Consider the following 19,864-nt stretch of genomic DNA (forward strand, 5'->3'; position numbering starts at 1 on the left):
ATAAAATTTCATTTATAATCAATAACTCAATGATATAACAACATATAATCAAAAAATAACATTTAAAATATTTCTTCCAATCAAATATTCATATAATACCTTCTAAAATAATGAAATCACATGAAAGTCCATTTTCCTTATTCAGATGGTAATTCCCACGGTATTATCCATGTATTATCATATAAAATAGTAAGACTCGACGCCTGTAGGTGTCATCAAGAAAGCAAATGGCGAGCAAGAGTAGTGTCAAACGACATTAAGTCGTTAAATCATCTAGAAATTGAATCGATATTTTCAAGAATTTAGGTAGTAAACTTTTCGATCTTACGATTTGTCACTTAGGGTACAACGATCGATCATATCTTGTATCTTTTTCAACGAACGTGGCAACGGTCTCGTGTGGGTTTCCCGTGGAAATCGATAAACTTCAAGGGTCAAACGTTGTACTTGCGCGCAGGTTTGCCTGGAAGTGTGTTATTTCTCTCGTAGAGCATCCTACGCGTCAAGATGTCCACGTCGATGACAGACAAGCTTCTGGATGACATGAACAGCATACCGCTGGCAGACGATGATCCACAAGGTAGGGAACTCGTGCCCATGTCTCTGACCCAATTCTCTTAATTCCAATCATCGCATCTTCGTTATAACCTGTTCTTAGGTTTTTCTTAGCGTTCCATGAAATATTTAAACACTCACCATAGACGGAATCTCGTTACTTCAGCTTTTAAATCGACGGTCTAATGACAAAAAAATTTATAAAATCGTGATAAATTGTTAAATGTATAGTTTATTGGTTAATGCAACTAATTGATTTTCAAGTATTTACATACGTGTATTGATAAAACGTGATTCTTGATAAAACGCGAGGTATTTCTGGAATTTTTGGAGCACACAATCCGTGTACTGTTCCTATATGAAAAATTCTATTATTTATTATATATTGTATAATAATAAATGTTGAGTTTCTTGGATATGTGTCTGTACAAAAAATTGTGAAGTTGTTATCATCCAAGCGAATGAGGAAATTTAATTTCTGTTAAATTTGCATTATACAAGATAACAGTTAGAATTATTGTTTCTATATACAGTGATAATTCCCGAAGAAGAAATTTTGGACAATAGCTGCCACATATCTGATCCACTTGGCAGTGGACACAGCATGGATTCTATACCATCTACATTTACAAATGGAAGTTGTAGTCCTAACAGTAAGTCTCAAATTGTTTATACTCTACTATTTAGCAAAATATCATCAAGCACTCAAGATTATGTGACTGTAGGTTTAGATCCTGATATAAGCCCAGATGAGCAAGAAGAGAAGGCAAGGTTGATTGCTCAAGTACTTGAACTTCAAAACACATTAGATGGTAAATAAATTTCGAATGTGGTCTTTAATTCTTACATGTACGTTTAATTTACTTAAAACGATTTTCTAAAATATCTTTTTACTGCTCAGATTTATCCCAGAGAGTAGATAGTGTAAAGGAGGAAAACCTGAAGTTGAGAAGTGAAAATCAAGTGCTGAGCCAGTATATTGAAAATTTAATGTCAGCGTCGAGTGTTTTTCAATCTACGAGCCCCAACACCAAGAAAAAGTGAATTCATGTTGTCACCTTAGATAACAAATATCGAAGAAACAGGGATCTTAAAATAATGTGATCTTTAATCCTCCATAAAGAGTATGTACACGCGTTTACACGTATAACTGCCTTATTTCACGAGAAGAAGATACAATTATTGTAGATATAAGAATTCTCAAAACAGTGTTTATTTATAGTCTGTTTAGTATATTCTGCTTATTTCATATTTACACGTTTCTTTAATTCGTGTACATACTGTTTATAGAGAAACTCATTTACGAGCAAAAATTCGCCCGTTTTTTCTTGAAGCGCATATTCAAATAGAATTTGAATTCCGAATTCACGATCCAAATGTGTAGGTCGAAGAATTCATTGTTCAATTTTTTCTTTTTTTAGTCACCGCATACGCTTTTTGCTTAAAAACGCTTACGCATTTGTTACTTACTACCAAAGAATTCCATTTTGTATTTCGTGCAATGTCGTGTGTATTTGAAGAATCTCAGTTGTCATGACCTAATCTCTTATTGTAAGTATGAAAGTTTATATGAAAGATTGAAATGTGCAATTTGAATGATTGAAATCAAACAATATTCTAGACTTATAATTAAGTATCAGTTTCTTGATGTTTTCTGGTATAAGATTTGTTTTCAGTATTAAATCGCAATCCTTAAAGTTATTTATCGCTTTTTCGCGTATTTGATACTTATAAATAAGAATGCAAGGGTTATAAATGTTTGTAGTTACCGTATTTAATCAAACACCAACATTTTTTAATTCGAGCTTTCGCTTAAGGGTTTCGACATACGTGTATGCAATGTATGTAGATGTACAAAAGAGATAAGAAATAATTATATATATATATTACATATGACTATATAATATATTAATATAAATTAACGTTCGTGTAAATGCTGCGAGCACAGTGTACGTTTTAATCACTAATTTAACTGACTGATTGAAAACGATCGACACTTTGCCTGCAGCATGTTCGATCAACGATTACTACTGCAACTGAGAAAGAAAAAAGATAAGGAAAAAATAATAAAGAAAAAGAAATGTATTGCAATTTAAAACTGCAACTTGCGATGAAGTTTCAGTTGGAGGGCACAAGCAGAATGCACAATCTCAAATTATTTCATTGTTGAGTAACATAGTGTTATAATAAACATTATATTCTATTGGAAGGCAACGAGATTATTTATTTCCCATAAAAAATGTGTAATTGATTTCTTGTCGAACGTATGATTTTCGTTGTTAGTAAAAAATTACATAAATTCGTTAAAAAGATTTTTTAAAGTTCGTCATTATGCATCATGATTAATTTAATTTAACATTTAGGGTCTTTTTCTTTGTTTAGGATTCACATAATTGTTACGAATTAATTTAGTACAGAAATATAAAATATTCGTAGAAATTAATCTTGTCGTATTGCTAGGAATTGTATCGATTTTTGGCCCCAACTTGTTTTTGGTCCTGGCTTTGCTCGTCCGTTTTTCTTTATTCCTATCCACCATCCCTGATTCGCGTATTTTCGTGATCGAAAAGCATCATAGGAACCGACGTTCCATTGCTCCCATTCTGTGTTATCTTTGTTTGCACTTAGCTGAAATAAATTAATAACAATTATTTGAAACGACTAGCCCCCCATCATTATTCACGTATATTTCAATTTATATTTATCATTTGATATAATGAAAACAAATTTACATCATTTTCAAAAATACAAATTCTACACTATAAGATACATAAAAATAATGAAACGTAATAACTTTGCAACCAATTTCTAGAGATTTAATTATTTTACTCACTACACCTAGTAATAAAAATCTGCGACCTTACCTCACCATACAAACGTCCCTTCTTATTGAAAGCCAAATACAGACTAGTTTCAAGACTTTGTATTCGAATCACTCCAAATGATACCGGTATAATGTGAAGCAAAGCTAGAAATTAGTAGAAAGAAGAAATTTAAAAAAACTGCTTTCTTCATACACACTGCAGTTTTTAATGAATATAACAATAAAGTGAATCAGTGAGGTTTTTATAGTACAGAATTTTTATTTTTATTTTTCGTTGTAGTTACCATGTGGTTCGTTCGTGGCACTCAAACCTCGAACACGACCAGAGTTCGAAACAGCAAGATGGTATCCGGTTCGACAGAACAATTTGATTACCAAACAATTGTACACAGGATTTTGTGCCGGTTTCCTGGGATCCCATATTACGTAAGGCGGTCGTTTAACCGATTCCGTGATGTAATGCGGAGTTCTGTAAAGGAAAATACAATATTTAGAATCTCCAAATACACACCGGCCGTCTATAAACGTAAATACCAAGTCTACAAATATACACTTAATTTTAAATGTCAATCTTAGACAAAAAGATTCTCGAGACACTAGATAGAAGTTTCTTTGAAGTTTTTAGTCACCGTAATATTTTTTAATCAATGTCCTTCCTTCTATCTAGATGCACTCTCTTGCGAACTTTCCAGAAATTAACATATTCATAATAGGTACTATAAGATTTTTTTATTATGACACGGAACTTTATTCGGATCTTTAACTTTTATAGTTTTATAGTTTGTAAAATCTATTCTAATACGTATTTTAATTTTTGTATTTTGACAAAACCATACGTAAATTAATTTATTTATATTTTCCAATAATGTTACGTTTACACAACTTTCACGTGCTATTTCATTGGCCCGGTTAATATTTATTAATATCTTTATTATAAATAAGTTTCGATATATAAATCCATTTCTTATTCTTCAAATGAAAATAATATCGAAGAGAAACAGATGACACTTCTTGACCATTGAAACAATAGCGACGAGAGTAGGGTAAGCTGTCATACGAAACAGATTTAATGCGAAATAACACCTCGGAACGCGTTATATTTATAACATATCACTACGTTTGGAAAAATGGGCCGATCGACTTTTCAGGTCAGTAAGCTTCGTGAATGAAGCGTGCTTCGTTACACCGTAGACATTTTCCAACCCCGTTAATTTTAAACAGATGCTCGAGGGGAAGGAACGCAGTACCAATAGACTTTATTCGACAAGCAGTGCATCAACCGATGATAATCAAGCTAATGGTACCAATAATGAAACGTGAAAAATACAAAGTGGATCACGCAATTAGAGTAGATTATACATGCAATGGCTAACAAAAGGATTCGAACATTTGAAAAAACATTTTATGAATATATTATGCGTGTTACAAAAAACATTTTGAAATTCATTAGTGATGAAACACGATTATCATGAGTGCATTAGGAAACTACAGGGTGCGCCGTTAGAATCCGGACAAAAGAAGTTTTGTGCAGAAAGTTGTTTATTTAAGTCAATACACAAAAACACATGAAAATGTTGTTATATCTCATTTAAAGGGTCCTTGCTGAGAACTTTTATTCTATGTAACCACCCTCTGCCTCTATGACCTGCTCTATTCTTGCTCTAAAGCGCGAGCACGCTGACTTCAACTGGTCGCGTTTAATTGTCGCGAATTCTGACTCGATAGCAGCTCGTAGGGAGTTGACGTTGGGGTGCCTGCATTTATTAGTTTGTCTCTCGATAACGCCCCACACGTAATAGTCCAATGGGTTTAGGTCGGGACTGTTAGGAGGCCAGAAATCTTTCGACCAAAACATGTCCACATTGTCAGAGAGCCAATTTTGAACAAGATGACTTGTGTGAGCAGTTGCGCCATCTTGTTGAAATAAATACGGCCTTCCAGAAGCCGTAATTTCCATCCACGGCTTTATTACTGTCTTCAGGACCTCCAAATAAACCTCCTTTGTGATTCTTTCGCCTTTTTGGAAGAAGTGCGGAGGCATGACGTCGCCCTCACTTGAGACAACGCTCAAAACGTGAACACTTGCTGGAAATTTGGTTTTGCCCACAACAGGAACATCTTCGAGATTGTGGGCCAGCCAACGGTCGTTCCTCCGATTCACTTTGGCATCCACCCGGCGCGAAGACTTTCTATAATCGCCGCTCTTCTATCGTATTCCGGGTTTTGCTTAACGAGTTCTGTCATTTTGAGGTTATAGAAGACTTATTGACATATTTAACTAACTTCAGAGTCAATCAGCACAAACATCTGAATTCTAATATGGTGGGAACTACAAATTCAATTCTGTCCGAATTCTAACGGCGCACCCTGTATAAAACGAATTTCAAAATGTGTGTATATACAAAAGTTACAATATGTTTATTGCAAAATATAAAATTCAGCGAATGGTTTGTGCATGATCCTAGTCAATGTAAAAAATAAAAAAAGATGTAAAATACTGTCTAATAATGAAATATAGGTCAACAATTTTAAGCGTACTGCTCCCACGATGAAATGAAATATTTTCTTCGTTTAAAATTCATCAATTTAAAAATTATTACGTCTTGACATTGCGCGAACACGCCTCCGTTAATTACACGTAGAATGTGTACTATGATCTATTTGTTGAAACTCGAGCGCACACGGTCATAAACGTCGATCCTAATTTTGCGTTTCACGTCGTGCGTGTGCTTTAATGCAATTCACGCGGAATTGCAGGCTCGTCGGTTCGTCGGTTGCCACGGTGCTCGAATACCGGTAATAATATAACGTGAACCGTACCTACTCCCTATACCTAGTGACCCTGCAACAATATAGAGCAGAAAGTAAATCGAATCAAGTGATCAATGAATACATATCGCGTATCACGTTGTACGGTGTCTGCTACAGTTCTTCATCCATATTCTAATTTCAAGGTCTACCATGTTCTCATCTTCAAACAGTGATTTCGCGTATCATTTTACGCGATTATTAAGCAATTATTTTAGGTTACCGAATCATTCAATTTAAGATCACCGCATATAGAGATCTCGATTGAGCCCCTGCGTTCCAATATTTTTCGTAAAACCTCATCAAATCCAACAGATACAAAATAATATATTACTATACATATAATTTGCGTTCGTTAATCTTAACATTTTGCCGTCCATATAAATTTACTTATAACTTCAACCTGTAGCCGGCGATTTTTGGTAGAAAGTTTCAAGTTCATAAACTTTACGTAAAGGGTCACTCAACGCGTGACACTGACGTGGTGTCACGAAAATGTTGAACTTGAGAATTTAAAACTAAAGTTAGAATTCAACAGAAATTTCTTTATAAACACAAAGCTAAATAAAAACCTATCTTTATCAAATGAAAACCATAATATGCGCTATAGGGTTGAATTTCGCGCCATTCGTTCAATGAGAAGAATATCCTTACCATATACGTACATTCTAACACGTATAATAGTATTTTAAACAACAGACTGTTTTTAATAAAAATACCTCGTCGTTTAATTAATTATTGAATTAATCCCCGCTTAACGATCTATAAAGTAGAGCGTCAGAAAGATTGATAAATTTAAAGCGACTTTACGACGGTACGGAGCGGAAAATAAATCTCGTTAGGTGATCGATGAACTCATTACGGTTCCTTGTGCAACAACGTCCACGTCCCCTTGACTTTTGTTTACCGTAATAATCATCCTTCCATTTGGTACAAGAACTAGACAGCTTTGTGACAATGTTCACTGACCCTCTTCTCCACACAATAAACTGATTAATTTCACCTTCGAGATCCGAAAACGTTCCAAAACGATCGGAGGGGAAAGCCATAATATGAATAATAGGAAATTATAAACTGTTAACTTCGCAGTGCGCTAGGTGGAGAATTAATCGATTCAAGTGATTAATGAACGCTTATTGTAGGTGGACGTTAAAAGGAAATTACGTCTGTAGACTTATTGTTGCTAGTTTGCAACTCGCTCATAGAAGAATCCGCTGTAAAATATGCATCAACCCTTTCATCAATGTCAAAAATTCATGCATCGCTGCACAAATTGTTACGTTAATGCAGATAATCGAGCAGAAATGTACGATTCTGGTCGATCAGTTTCGTTAAATCGCGAAGAAGAGAAAATTTAAAGTAGCGATATTAAAGAATTTTAGAAAATTTCGTAATACATTTACATAATACATATTTCGTAGCAAGCACAAGCACTAATATTTTAAAATCTTGTTCATAAAATAGAAATAAAATTTAATATAGAAAAACGATATAGTGCAACAATTACAAACACCAATTCCTTTTTAAATCTTGTTCTTATTCTAATTTTGTTTCATGAATAAGATCACTGTAATTTGTGATCAATTATCAAATTATGTACTTGCAGAGAATTTCTAATTTCTATGTTTATACAAAACATAATAATTTATAAGAGATTAGCTTTAATAGTAGACGATATTTTAATTAGGAATTTTCATTGAATAAAGTCAGCTAATAATTAAAGTTTACCATCGAATTGTAACTCGATTAATGTCTATACAACGTAACGAAGATTCGATCTTATTCTCGGCTATCGACAGCTCGTAATTATCGGCAAATACCCGTTCTCGTCGAACTTCACTGTAGTGGTCGGATGTCTCCTAGTCTCCCTTTTCCTCCTGCGATCCCCATTGATCTCCTTTTCGTTTCCCGGTCCTTTCTCCTCGCAGATTGATAGATCGGAATCGTAGCTGTCGTCGCTGCAACTGTCATCGATGTCGCTGCATTCCTCATCGCATGTTGGTGCTTCTAAATTTTCGTGAATCCAACGAAGACTCATCCTCTTGTAATAATTCTATTCCCTTGATTACCTGAATAATTTAAGAAAACAAATTTTATTAGTGTAAGTCGACAAGATCGATTACTTTTCCCCGGATGAGGAAAACAATTAAAATATTTATACCGTAATACACAATACGTCTACGTAGAATGATATTAAAGTACAATGGCATTTCATCCTGTAAACATTTGAGAATCTAACGATGATTGATCCTCCTATGGTAATTCTGTCCCCTCTGTACTGTAATTTACGACTGACGTGACTGAGGAAAACAAACTTTATTTGTGGATAGTAACGACATTTTTGTGGACAATTCGAGGGCTGCATTTCACGTTTCGTGGGAAAAATATCTTTTTTTCGCTCAAAACTATGTTTCTTTAATTTATTTGGAATTTATGAGGTTATAGGATATAGGATGTGAAAAATGGGTTTGTGAAAATTGTTAGTTTGATTTGGAACGTAGGAGAAAAAGGTAGTAGAGTGTAGATCATTAAAGATCTGAAGTATTTAATTTATCTTAATTTAATATAAGTTTTGTAATTTCTAGATAAATTTTGTGTTATGTTTAAACAATATAAGGATTGAGAGAGGATACAATAAAGATGAGTATGGAATTAAACGTAAAATATAACGGAGAATAGTACGGTTCAGAATTAGCGGTAGTCTCGGTCTGTTAAAAGTTAAAACAACAGGTCGAATGAAAAACAAGCGTGAATAATACGGAGAAATTTACACCCACAAAAAACCATTGAGACCTTACGTGATTCCAGATGGTTATAAACGTACTGTTAGTGTTCGATAAATAGAAAAGTATAAATATGGTTCCCAATTCATTTAATGCTTCGTTGAATCGACGAAACAGACCATCGATTGATGGAAAATGTAAACATGGAAATCGTCGGAATTGATTATAGCTTATTGAATTTTTTATTTTTGCGGGAGTATCGTGAAAAACACTTCTGTTTGTAGTTTAATGAATAGGAAACTAACGGTGTTTCCGGTCTGGTAATGTCCAATTACGAGGATAAAGAAATAATAGTACGGATTGTGTACCATTCGATATGCTATCACTAATGTAACATAAATTAGTCATAGTATAAAAATAGATTAAAAACGTTGGTTAATGTCAATATTTCTTTACTTGGTATTCTTGGAAAATAAAATTTAATTAATTTACTGAATTTACGAAACTAGCGATTACAAAATGCTGGGAACGTTTCACTCGTTACATTCGATCTCGAAATTGTACGCGTTTTCCTACATAAAAAATTCACTTTCCAGTTTTGCAACACTCACTTTTCCTCGAGGTGAACCTGACTCTGATGAACAAATTTTTCACGCAAATCTTTTGTTACAATTCAAGCAATTCGAAAATGTTAGATCTCAATTCTACGTTTCTTGGTAGGAGATAGATACTATAATACATTGACTACTGATATTCATAACATCCAAGACAAACAGTTATGAGTTATATTATACTTAGATAATCTAGGTACAAGAAACTACGCACGCGATGATCGTTCGAAACACTCGACCGTATATATGATAATTCAGAGAATAAACATGAACATTTCAAAGGAATTATATTTCAAAGCTTAAAAAGAGTCAAAGGTTTAAATAATTCTGAATTCTTGACAAGAATGACTAATCTCACGATAATACGAAGCAAATTCTATTTCTTGACATGAAGTGCACAGTTACGAGTTACATAAAAACAGATAAGAAATTCAAACAACTCTTCTGTCATATTGTTAATGTCAATTTCTCAATTTCATTATATGTACATATACTTATATGATTAGTGTCCAATTATCGAGAAACAAATTACTTACTTCCATGAGTTCATTTATTAGAAGAAAATGACACATACACACATAATAACAAATTCGAAAGTAAATTTTCAAAGTAGTTACATTTGTAACGTCATCACCTTCTTTTACTTTCCAGTCCATAAAATTGATTAATGTAGCTTCTGAACGATTCAAATTATCGTGCAGGTGATAAACCAATGATTTGATAAAACAATTACATATAACGAAATCCCACGCACAATACAAACGTCTCACCTGTCTGAACGTCCGGATAACAAATCGCGGATCTCGGAAGCAAGTGGATCTCACGGTGATCAGGATTCGAAACAAAAACGCGGTAGTAGCCGATCGACACAGACCTACGGGTTTCGCAACAGTAGAGCGTCAATTGAACAACTGTGGTCGCGGTTCCGTTTCACGAGGTCCACGAACACATTGTTCGCGTAGTGCACGATTCACCGGCGTCGATGGATGTGCAGACGCACCAGAGCTCGCCTCCTACCCAGGTGGCTCCGCGTTTATCATACGACTGAGCCGTCTCTGCTCCGCGAACCTACGTCGGATAATACTGGATATGACGCCGGCCTATTGGTAGACGGGGTAGTCAGCGGTGGTCAGCAATTCGAAGTAGACTAAATTAAAAACGGGACACGCGGCCAAAATGCGAGCTCAACGAAACGAAAGATCTTTTGTCAGCGCCTCGCGAAATTCTGTAAACGAGATACCACCGACGATGCCACTCGTCCAGATAACGATATCTCATTGAATGTCCACATTTTCGTGTCCGTTTACTTTCGTTTCATTTTATCTACTAATACTATCTACTAATAATAAATTTCATGTCACGCGATACATTTCGTTTAAGCAATTTGTTTTGATATCTTGATTAGGACAAAGAAAGAAAATTATATGTATTATTAAAATTATTCTTGCGCAATAATTTGCTGACTAATAATATCAATGAATTGACAAGTGAGAATTTTACGTCATATAGAATAACTAAATGACTTACAATTTAGTTGTAACATTTTACTTGTATTATCATCAAACTCTTCATGATGAGAAACAGAACATCTAGGTACATACTTTATTTGCTTTTCTATGAAAAAATTTCTCAAGACGAAGTTATACTATTTTAAGGAGCACATATAACGATGGGAAAAATTTTTCTTCGAATCGTTTTTTTACGAAGTTTCAAAGGCATCGATATTTTCTAGAATGAAGCCCTATATTTTCTTATATAATTCATGAATGCACTTTCTCATTTTCTATGTAAAAGTATGAACACAATTTTGTGTCACAAAATTTACTGGAGTGTAGTGATCGAGAATTTGAAGGAATTTGTTGCGCAATGGAGTTTAGCTGAGCGTTCAGGATTCGGATTGCAATCTTCACTTAAAAAGAATTTCCGAATGAGTATCGTATGCCTCGCTCCATATCGTGTTATCGAAACTATGAAATAAAATATCTAGGAATTTTCGCTGTTATCATAGGAAAAACCAATCAAACTGACATATTTATGACTCTCGGGATTTCAATCAAATTATTTAAATTTTACAGTCTTTTTACAGAATCTCTCGAACTTGAAGTTAAAATAAAATGATATAAATTATTTTTACGCTTTATGAATCACAATCTACGTCTGATACTTAAGTATAAATTTATATTATCATTACATAATATCTATCAACTCTCACGACACCATGATAATGATATAACGATTTTTTATATGTAACTTGCACATGTAAACGTACATTCTATATTCCTAGAAAATAATGGAAAATAAATAGAAAGGGAGAAATAGTTCGCTAAATATATGTCAATGAATATGTGGAATATAAAATTAATGATTGTTGTGTAATGTGTGCATTATGTGTCATAACTAGATAACGTTACCTTTAAAATGCAACCAAGTCTAGTCTCTGGAGCCTCGTCAACCGCTATGGGACATGCCGTAGTTTCCTGACATGTAACAATGGTTGTGGTTGGAGTGAAACATATATGCATGTAACACGGCGAACGACCGCTACTTTTCCTGCAAAAGTTTCAACTAGATTATCGATGACCAAAGTTCAAAGCTACATAGTTACATAGAGTCTGTCTGGGATGAAGGTATCGTTATTTTATTCATTCGATATTTTCGCATTGTTCTCTTCCAGCGGATTCTGATTTACCAATTTTGCATCACCGTCCACGCTTTTTCTGGTAGAAACGCAATTCGATTAGAGCGATATATATTAGCTGCTAATGATTGAAAACCAGTTTAAGAAATTATGTTCCTTTTTCTAAGAATTCACACTATATTGTTTAAAGGATTTTCTGTCAAGTGCATTCATAATCTTTTTCTGTTTTTCTTAAACGTGTTTTCTGGAAACCTTTCTAGGAATTCTAAGAATTTTGTAATACTAATCCTAATATTATTTGTATGAAGATCACAGGTGGAAGACACGATAATCTAGCAACTCTAGTTTTTTTCTATCATATTATACTCTTTATCAAAATATAATGTCGATATATGTCAAAACTCTACACGCACCTACTCTCCACATACATTCCTGGAATTGCTCTTTTAACATAAATATTTGTTCGTTCATACCGCATTCGTGGAGTGACGAATAATGAAAAATAAAACAGAAATAGAGAAAGTACGTCGCTTAAGTTGACACAGCTATGTTTCTCGTGATGATGGACAACACACACTTTGACATTTAATGAATCTACCACCTATAATTCAAACTAGCTCGCGAAATATTTGTTACCTGAAGGTTGAACTATTCCACCGATTCTATCGAAAAAGTAATTTTGTTCCCGATCGCTATCTAATGTGTAGCATACCGAAATAGATGTGCGTCTGTTAATAGAAAATATTCAAATTAACTACATTGAAAGGATGATTCGTCAAGTTAGATAGTTTTGTAGGAAATCAGACTACTAAAAGCAGTCTGTTTTTCGACGAGTGATGATCGTTTGGTATTTCTCTAGCATTGACAAACTCGAAAATTACTATGAAATTGCTCGGTGTTTCTAGAGCGGAGACTTCTTATTCCTTAATCTAGACTTCGCGTGCTGTTCGTCTATGGCAAGGAAGAAACGATAGAAATCATAGTTTTGAGAAAATTAAGGACAATCCTTATATCGTGGAAGATCGTAAGGTTTTGTAAGTTACCGGAAAGAACTTGAATGATTTACGGTTGCGTGCGAGTATTGTATCGAATTGATTATCTATTCAACGGGTAAATTTTATGGTCGACAAAGATCTAAGCAGTTAGAAGTGTTACGCTCCAGTTCGGAATATCTATTGTATGTGTTTAACGAACTGAGGATAAAAACGTGTCTCACATCTAAATATCTGGTAACGGTATCAAAAGACTATCAGAATCTCGAAATTAACTTGTATTATAATTTTTATTAATAGATTCTTTTGTTTTCTAATAATTTTTTTACACTAATCTTCTTATATATCCCTGCAGAACATTTTTTTAAATCTCAAGATCACGTTGGATCTGTTTCAATGGGATGACGTGAAACAGAATTTCTAGACCATTTTAAAATATGAGTCAGGTGTCTTAAAACCGAGCCAACATAAAATGAATAAAAATAAGAATGTTATGCAAAATTTCAATTAAAATAATTTTAGCATATTCCATTTGTAATTTAATTTTCAATCAATTTACATTATCGATTTCTGCTTCCTAACATTGTAGCTATGAGATGGAATCCCAAGCACTCGCTTAGTATTTTTTTCATCTCTATCTATCTCTTCACCTATATTCTACGACTTTATGAAATTTAATGAATGTGAAGTGTTTATAACATTATGGTAAGCTATATACATATATTGCTCGGCCTGTAATGGGTTAAATTCGTTTTCCACCCCAAATTTCTTTCTTTGGTCCAACCTATCGGCAAAAGCAATTATCAAATCTACAGACCTTCAAACCGGTGCGCTCAATTGTCTGTCATCTATAATTCTATAACACGACTGGGAACAGATATCGTACGATTTATCAAAATTGCTGAAACGTGAGACTCGTGTCATCGCGATTTATCCCCGTGTGATGAACGTGCACACGTTTGACTATTGAGGGATGTTACTCGAGTTACTGAAACTGATCAAGCATGTCGAGAGGTGGCTGAGTAATTCAATTCCCCGTGACGAGCTGCAACGCAGTTCTAGCCACCGATTCGTCTCTCTTCGACGCCGGCTTTTCACGCTGTTACGCAATTCAACCTAGAATTAATCTTTTCCAAGGAAGCAGGGTGCGGCGAAATGGATATCCAGCTACCATGTGCACGTGCATTATACTCTATTCTGTTTGTGAGACAGTACTCGTCAATCTGTGCCTCTAATTCTCATAGTCGTGATGTTGACAAAGTTTCTTGTGTGTTCCAACACGTGTGAGAGAATTGAGTGAAAGTTTGTTGAATGGAAAGTGTTGTGCGAATTCTTAAAACTTTTCCTGTAAAAACATGCATATAATGTTAGATATAATTGAAAGTCAAGAATATCCTTGTTTTACTAAATTGTGTCTTAGACAGAGGAATTTGTTAAAATTTCAGAAGTTGGTTTCTATCAATAAATACATTTTTGAAGTCTCAGAGTTTGATATGTACATTGTAAGTAGACAAAAGTGTCGAGATCTATTTATTATAACAAATTCGCTCTTCGCGTCTTCCTCCTAGATTTAAAAAAATGAAGATGAAGAAGATGGAAAGTAAATTCATAGATTATCTATAAAATATATCCGAATTTTTATTACAGTCGAAACTGCTAAGTTCAAGGAACTCAAGGTATAGGTCAGTAGATAAAAGAACATTACTGTTTTCAAACTTCTATTTTTACTTCATCTTTTTAGTTACAAATAGTTTAGGAAACTTATGATTCATACGTGATTAACGTTTTCTTTATGTAAATATTTTAACTAATATTTTTACCAAGAACTTTACCAAGAATTTTACAATTTTACCAAGAATTCTTTGACATTTATTAACTTTACTATAGTAATTACTTACAATAAAACCACCTATGAAAGTTTTTAATAAAGTTCACACGAGGAAGTAAAGAGTACGCCTTTCAGAAGTTTAAAACGTTCGACGACCCTTAGCCTCTTATTTTTCGACGTCAGTAGACTCTCTTTTTATTTGATTAGCTATAGTCTCTGCTAGTTCTTTTACGAGCATCAAAGGCTCTAAATATAGCCTGGTGATGGATCATCGAAAATTTCCAACGCAGGAAAAGATCCACCATGTTTGCGTACCTTTTTATTCGCTACAATCAGACGGTTAAACTACCGTATAATTAATTCAGTGATTTTTAAGCAGGATGTATTGAAGTGACAGGAAATCGAGGTAAGATAACCAACTTTATCGCTATAATAAACATTTATTCTCAATAATATAAAATTACATGTTCGCAATAACATGAGACACATATCATACAATATTTCACAATAGCAAGTATGCGTATGCGATGCGATATGACGGTTGCACACAACGATTATTATCGATCAAAGGGGTAACAAAAAGTAATCGTCGTCGAGTCGCGCGACGCATCGAGCATTTTTCATATTTTTTCTTTGTTATTTCGTCACAGTGAAGGGAAAGAAAGAACACAAAACTCGAGCCTAATTGCATCTCGTTATGCAGCTTTACAGTTAATGGCGCTGTACTACCATAATAATCAACTAGAATCTAAATGATCGCTTGTGAAATACAGAGGCTTGTGTTATTTCATTTGATTGAAATCATCTACTGATTTGTAAGCATTTAGAAGAAAAATTAGAGAGAAAAAAAACAGTGAACAAAATAAGAGACAAGTATCTCAAAGGATTAGAAAAAGGAGAGGGGGGTGAGTTTCGTATTATAGCCGTCACACATCAAAGGGATTTTCTCTCATAAATACCACACGGAGTAACTATATTACAAAAATATACATATGAATCGTTCGCCGATATTTCGCTAAATCCACACAAAATCGACACATTTTTTTTTCAGTGTGTCGACAGCTGCCATTTTTTCGATTTCTCAATTCACTGAATTTTATTTCCCTATTATTATGCTAATTACATAAATACACGTTTATTTACATGTTGCTCTCTGTACGTCCTAATGGTTAGTCGATTGAAAAGAAGTCGGCGTGTTACGTGAAAAAGAATCTTGATTCCATTTTTTTTTTTTTTAATTAAAGCGCACGTAGGAATACCTTACGTAAGACGGGGAACTCCACCGTCCATTTTGCTTCTCGCTCGTACCGTTTGTCAGACTTTTATGTACAGAAAAGAGTTGGTGCCGCGGTCGCGTATCACCGGTAGCTAAATGATCAACTATAACTTATAAAATATAGCTGAACGATGCTATATTCAAGTTAGTCAATGTGGTCCCATTAACTACTGTTTGGTTTTGGTTTCACACGCAACTGAACTTGACACCTGAAACATTTTATAATAATATATATAAAATAATTTTTATGATAAATATAATAACAAATATAACATAGTTTTTATTATAAGATAGTAAGATTGAAAACGAAAGAAAGAACAAAATATTGCAAGCTAATAGAATGTAGAAAATAAATTTGTCGCATAAAAATTCTTTACTTAAATGCATACTTTATAATCTATGATGTTTTTACCAAAATTGTTCTGAAAAATAGCTTTTACGTTTATCCGTTCACTAATAAAAAAAAAAAATCGTTGGCTGGGGATCATTGACGTTTACCTAATTTTAATCATAGGTATAAATAGGGTAAGCTAAATGTGGATACCGTCGTCACTGGAGTAGCAGTTATGGCAGTGAAGCTTTTGATTCCTAACGCGCACGTCTGTTCCCATTAATCCGTCACCGAGCCGAACATGACACACGCAGCATTTGAAACATTCCATGTGATAGAACAGCCGCAAACTTTCGATAATCATCGCAGCGCCTCGACCTGGTGATTCAAAATTAGTCATCTCATTTCATTTTTCAAACGATTTAAATTAGTATAATAGAACAGTGACTTTAAACTGAATTAAGAATGTGGAGAGAAGATTGACAGATTTTCAGGCAAACGCTTCACAACCTTTTCATTTTTCTGTCAAATATTATATTCTATAACGCATTTTTCTTTACGCACCTAATTCATCTCCACAATGCGAGCATTTTTTTTTCCCACTGACGCTTAACATTTTCTCCTGATTCTCGTTATTTATTGCAGGCGGTTGCTGAGGTTTTTGAGGCTGCATAACATGTTGCTGCGGTTGATGTTGCAACGCAGAAAGATGCTCCTGGCTGGTACTATGTTCTAATCTATAAAAATTCAAAGCGAATTGAATAAATAATTCCTAAAAGTTATGACATATTTATGAGAAATTTCTTTGTTTCAATATTAACCTTCTTCTTGGCGGAAGAGGTTTCTCCTGCGCTCTGTTCTGCACTCTTTGCGTAAGGGTTTGTATGATAGAGTCAGGCAGTGGTTTACTATCTGACCTGGTAGGAGCCATAGCATAAGGAACCGACGTCCCTGTTACGTGCATTTGAGGTTTCCGCGGTGGCGATCGTTGATTCTTTTCACTAATCCTTCTTTGTTCTGCTTCCTATGCATCATACCATTTAAATTTGGAATTAATAACATTTATTATGCAGGTTAATACCAATTAAGTTAAATTTACATTATTTGTTTCCTACATGATGGATTTATATCATTCAAGCATGATGGATTTATCATCTATTTTCAAAAGCTTATATCTTTGAATCTATTAGAATATTCCCTTCCTTAAGTACTTCATACTAAAATACTTCTATCTAATCACCAGGAGACATAAAAAACAGAAAATCGACAAACATAAACTTTTCATATTAGTTCCGTGTGTAAATATGTGTAATTTTGCATTATACTTTCGCCTTTCCTCTATTTTATATTATTAATATCATCAGGTATAAATGTTTTTTTTTTTAATTTGATATAATAAACGATTTGATATATGACTTGATGAAATTGTGAAAATTATTCGTGTTATATCTTAATTGTCTCTTGTGAGATATCATAAAATATTTACCTGAATAAGCCAGTGCTGGTAATTTAAATCGTGAGCGCCTCGTGGTACGTCGCTTTTCCTTCGTTGAACCCATTGATCGCCTTGAACGATTCGTGGTCGAGGAACTGCACTGAGAGCTTGCAACGTTTGCCTACTCATCTGTTGACCAGCATGGCTCGCAAGCGTCGTAACCGATGCACTGTGTCGCAAAGGAGCGTCCACTTGCTGAGGGATCGAATCTGCTGACGGAATTCTGCTGCTCCTGTTCATTTTACAATGTTATCCACACAAACTATTACCATTTCATTCGATCTTCGTTTTTATCGTTGCTTTTCGTTCTTTCAAATTTATAGAATCTATTTAAGTGCCGAAACTTTGTACGACATTTTAAGGTATTACTTTAACCTCGAATCTTATTACATTTAATCTTTAACTTCTATTGTAAAATTATGTTAAGCACAGGCGATATCAACTGATCAAAGATTATGAATGACTGCTCTGCAAGCAAGCATAGCAACGACGTATCGTCCAGATAGACGAATGTTACATCAGACGCAACAAAGCGTAAAGTTTCTGCAGGAAATTAAGTGACACGATTCGTAGTGCTATATTTTGTCTCTAATTTGCATTTCCTGTTAGTTACGATCTGTTCCAAACACCGACGTAACAATGTACTGTTGCAATTTGGCGAACTATCTAGAATTGAGTCTGTTTGATGTAAGTCAGTTCCTGTCACTTTAATAGAACGCAACTATATATCTTTAAAAATACCATTTTAGAAATACTATTATCTTGTTATTTTTACACATATTTTGAGATTGTGTTACAAATCATATTGTTAATGAACTTTCAAAATGTTTTACATAAAAACTTTTCTATAGAAACAGTGTAAGTAGATAAAATAATTCTTTTCTTAATGATACACATTACAATTAAATTTTATTAAATTTAGATGATATTTACCTGATGGTAACGTCCCTTTGCCTCTGTTCTATTAAACGCAGCGGTTTGGCTGGTGGTATAGGAGGAGGCGGAGGTCTTCTTCTTTGCACGTCTTGAAGTTGAAGATTTGGCATCGACGATCTATAATTCACCGATGGTTGACTCTTGAACTGTTGGATATTGTTCGCAGATGTATGCGCGACATCTTGCAAGGATTTCCATTGTTCTTGCAATTGTTCTGCCAATTTAAGCTGCTTTTGTTCGCGATACGCCAGGTTGTTTCGTTGGCGCTTTAATTCTTCTTGTTCTAACTGCAGCAACTCCCTTTCCACTCTGAGGACTTCCTACTCAAAGAATTAATTAATTCATTATGATTTATTATTATTCTATTTTTATTACTATTTTATTACTAACGTGAATTCTCCTTTACAAAATGTGTATGCTTTCGAATCATCTTTTTACTTTTACTTCGTGAAGCTTAGAAAATAAAATTTGTAATTCTACTAAATTGCCTTGTTCTTGTTAGAAGCAAGCATCGAGAAAAAACGGCAAGAGTTGCAAAACATACTGTTTCCCTTACCCCGGAAGCAAATTCGTCTTCTTCGTCGTTCAAACCAGCACCAACCAATGACGTGTTCTGCGAATCATTATCAACGATAGTCCCGTTAACATTTACAGTGCGATATACTTAATTTACAGCATGCAGCTATTTAGTGACTTTGTGAGAATATTTAGCGTTTCTTCGCAATGAAAAATATCCTTTCTCAATATAAAATATGGTTCTATCGTTTGATAAAAAATATCGTTTTCTGTAAAAAGAACTAACAAAGTTCTAGTATTGAGAACGGAAATATGTTTTGAAATTATTAAA

At 34.1% G+C, this 19,864-nt stretch overlaps 3 protein-coding genes across 10 annotated transcripts in view; 1 reads left to right on the forward strand and 2 right to left on the reverse strand.

The window, feature by feature from the left end:
* Positions 1–247: 247 nt before the first annotated feature.
* Positions 248–2,764, forward strand: LOC132910630 (short coiled-coil protein B). 3 transcript variants are annotated; one of them, XM_060966428.1, is made up of 4 exons: positions 252–580; positions 1,089–1,208; positions 1,266–1,367; positions 1,457–2,764. In XM_060966428.1, the coding sequence occupies exons 1-4, from the start codon at positions 508–510 to the stop codon at positions 1,597–1,599; spliced, it is 438 nt and encodes a 145-aa protein (XP_060822411.1). In that variant the 5' UTR covers positions 252–507; the 3' UTR covers positions 1,600–2,764. The 3 variants fall into 3 exon arrangements, with proteins under 3 accessions (XP_060822410.1, XP_060822411.1, XP_060822412.1); XM_060966429.1 differs by having other exon boundaries at positions 267–580; positions 1,281–1,367; XM_060966427.1 differs by having other exon boundaries at positions 248–580; positions 1,089–1,367.
* Positions 2,329–10,590, reverse strand: LOC132910629 (fibroblast growth factor 1-like). Its single transcript, XM_060966426.1, has 5 exons — positions 10,292–10,590; positions 8,008–8,256; positions 3,664–3,848; positions 3,420–3,523; positions 2,329–3,183 (listed from the first exon to the last, which is right to left on the reverse strand). The coding sequence occupies exons 2-5, from the start codon at positions 8,223–8,225 to the stop codon at positions 2,995–2,997; spliced, it is 696 nt and encodes a 231-aa protein (XP_060822409.1). The 5' UTR covers positions 8,226–8,256; positions 10,292–10,590; the 3' UTR covers positions 2,329–2,994.
* A 4,809-nt stretch (positions 10,591–15,399) lies between these two features.
* Positions 15,400–19,864, reverse strand: part of LOC132910295 (LIM domain only protein 7) — a 158,983-nt gene continuing 154,518 nt past the window's right edge. For 5 of the 6 annotated variants that reach the window (XM_060965864.1, XM_060965870.1, XM_060965866.1 and 2 more), the window contains 7 exons: positions 19,574–19,630; positions 19,015–19,337; positions 18,073–18,313; positions 17,408–17,610; positions 17,151–17,323; positions 16,800–16,964; positions 15,400–16,464 (listed from right to left, as the gene is read on the reverse strand). In XM_060965864.1, coding sequence (XP_060821847.1) covers positions 16,442–16,464; positions 16,800–16,964; positions 17,151–17,323; positions 17,408–17,610; positions 18,073–18,313; positions 19,015–19,337; positions 19,574–19,630 — 1,185 coding nt within the window. In that variant the 3' untranslated portion in view covers positions 15,400–16,441. The remainder of the gene's footprint in view (positions 16,465–16,799; positions 16,965–17,150; positions 17,324–17,407; positions 17,611–18,072; positions 18,314–19,014; positions 19,338–19,573; positions 19,631–19,864) is intronic. The other variant, XM_060965869.1, reaches the window with a different exon arrangement.

Source organism: Bombus pascuorum, chromosome 9 (genome assembly GCF_905332965.1).
Source record: "Bombus pascuorum chromosome 9, iyBomPasc1.1, whole genome shotgun sequence".
Classification (NCBI taxonomy): Eukaryota; Metazoa; Arthropoda; class Insecta; order Hymenoptera; family Apidae; genus Bombus; species Bombus pascuorum.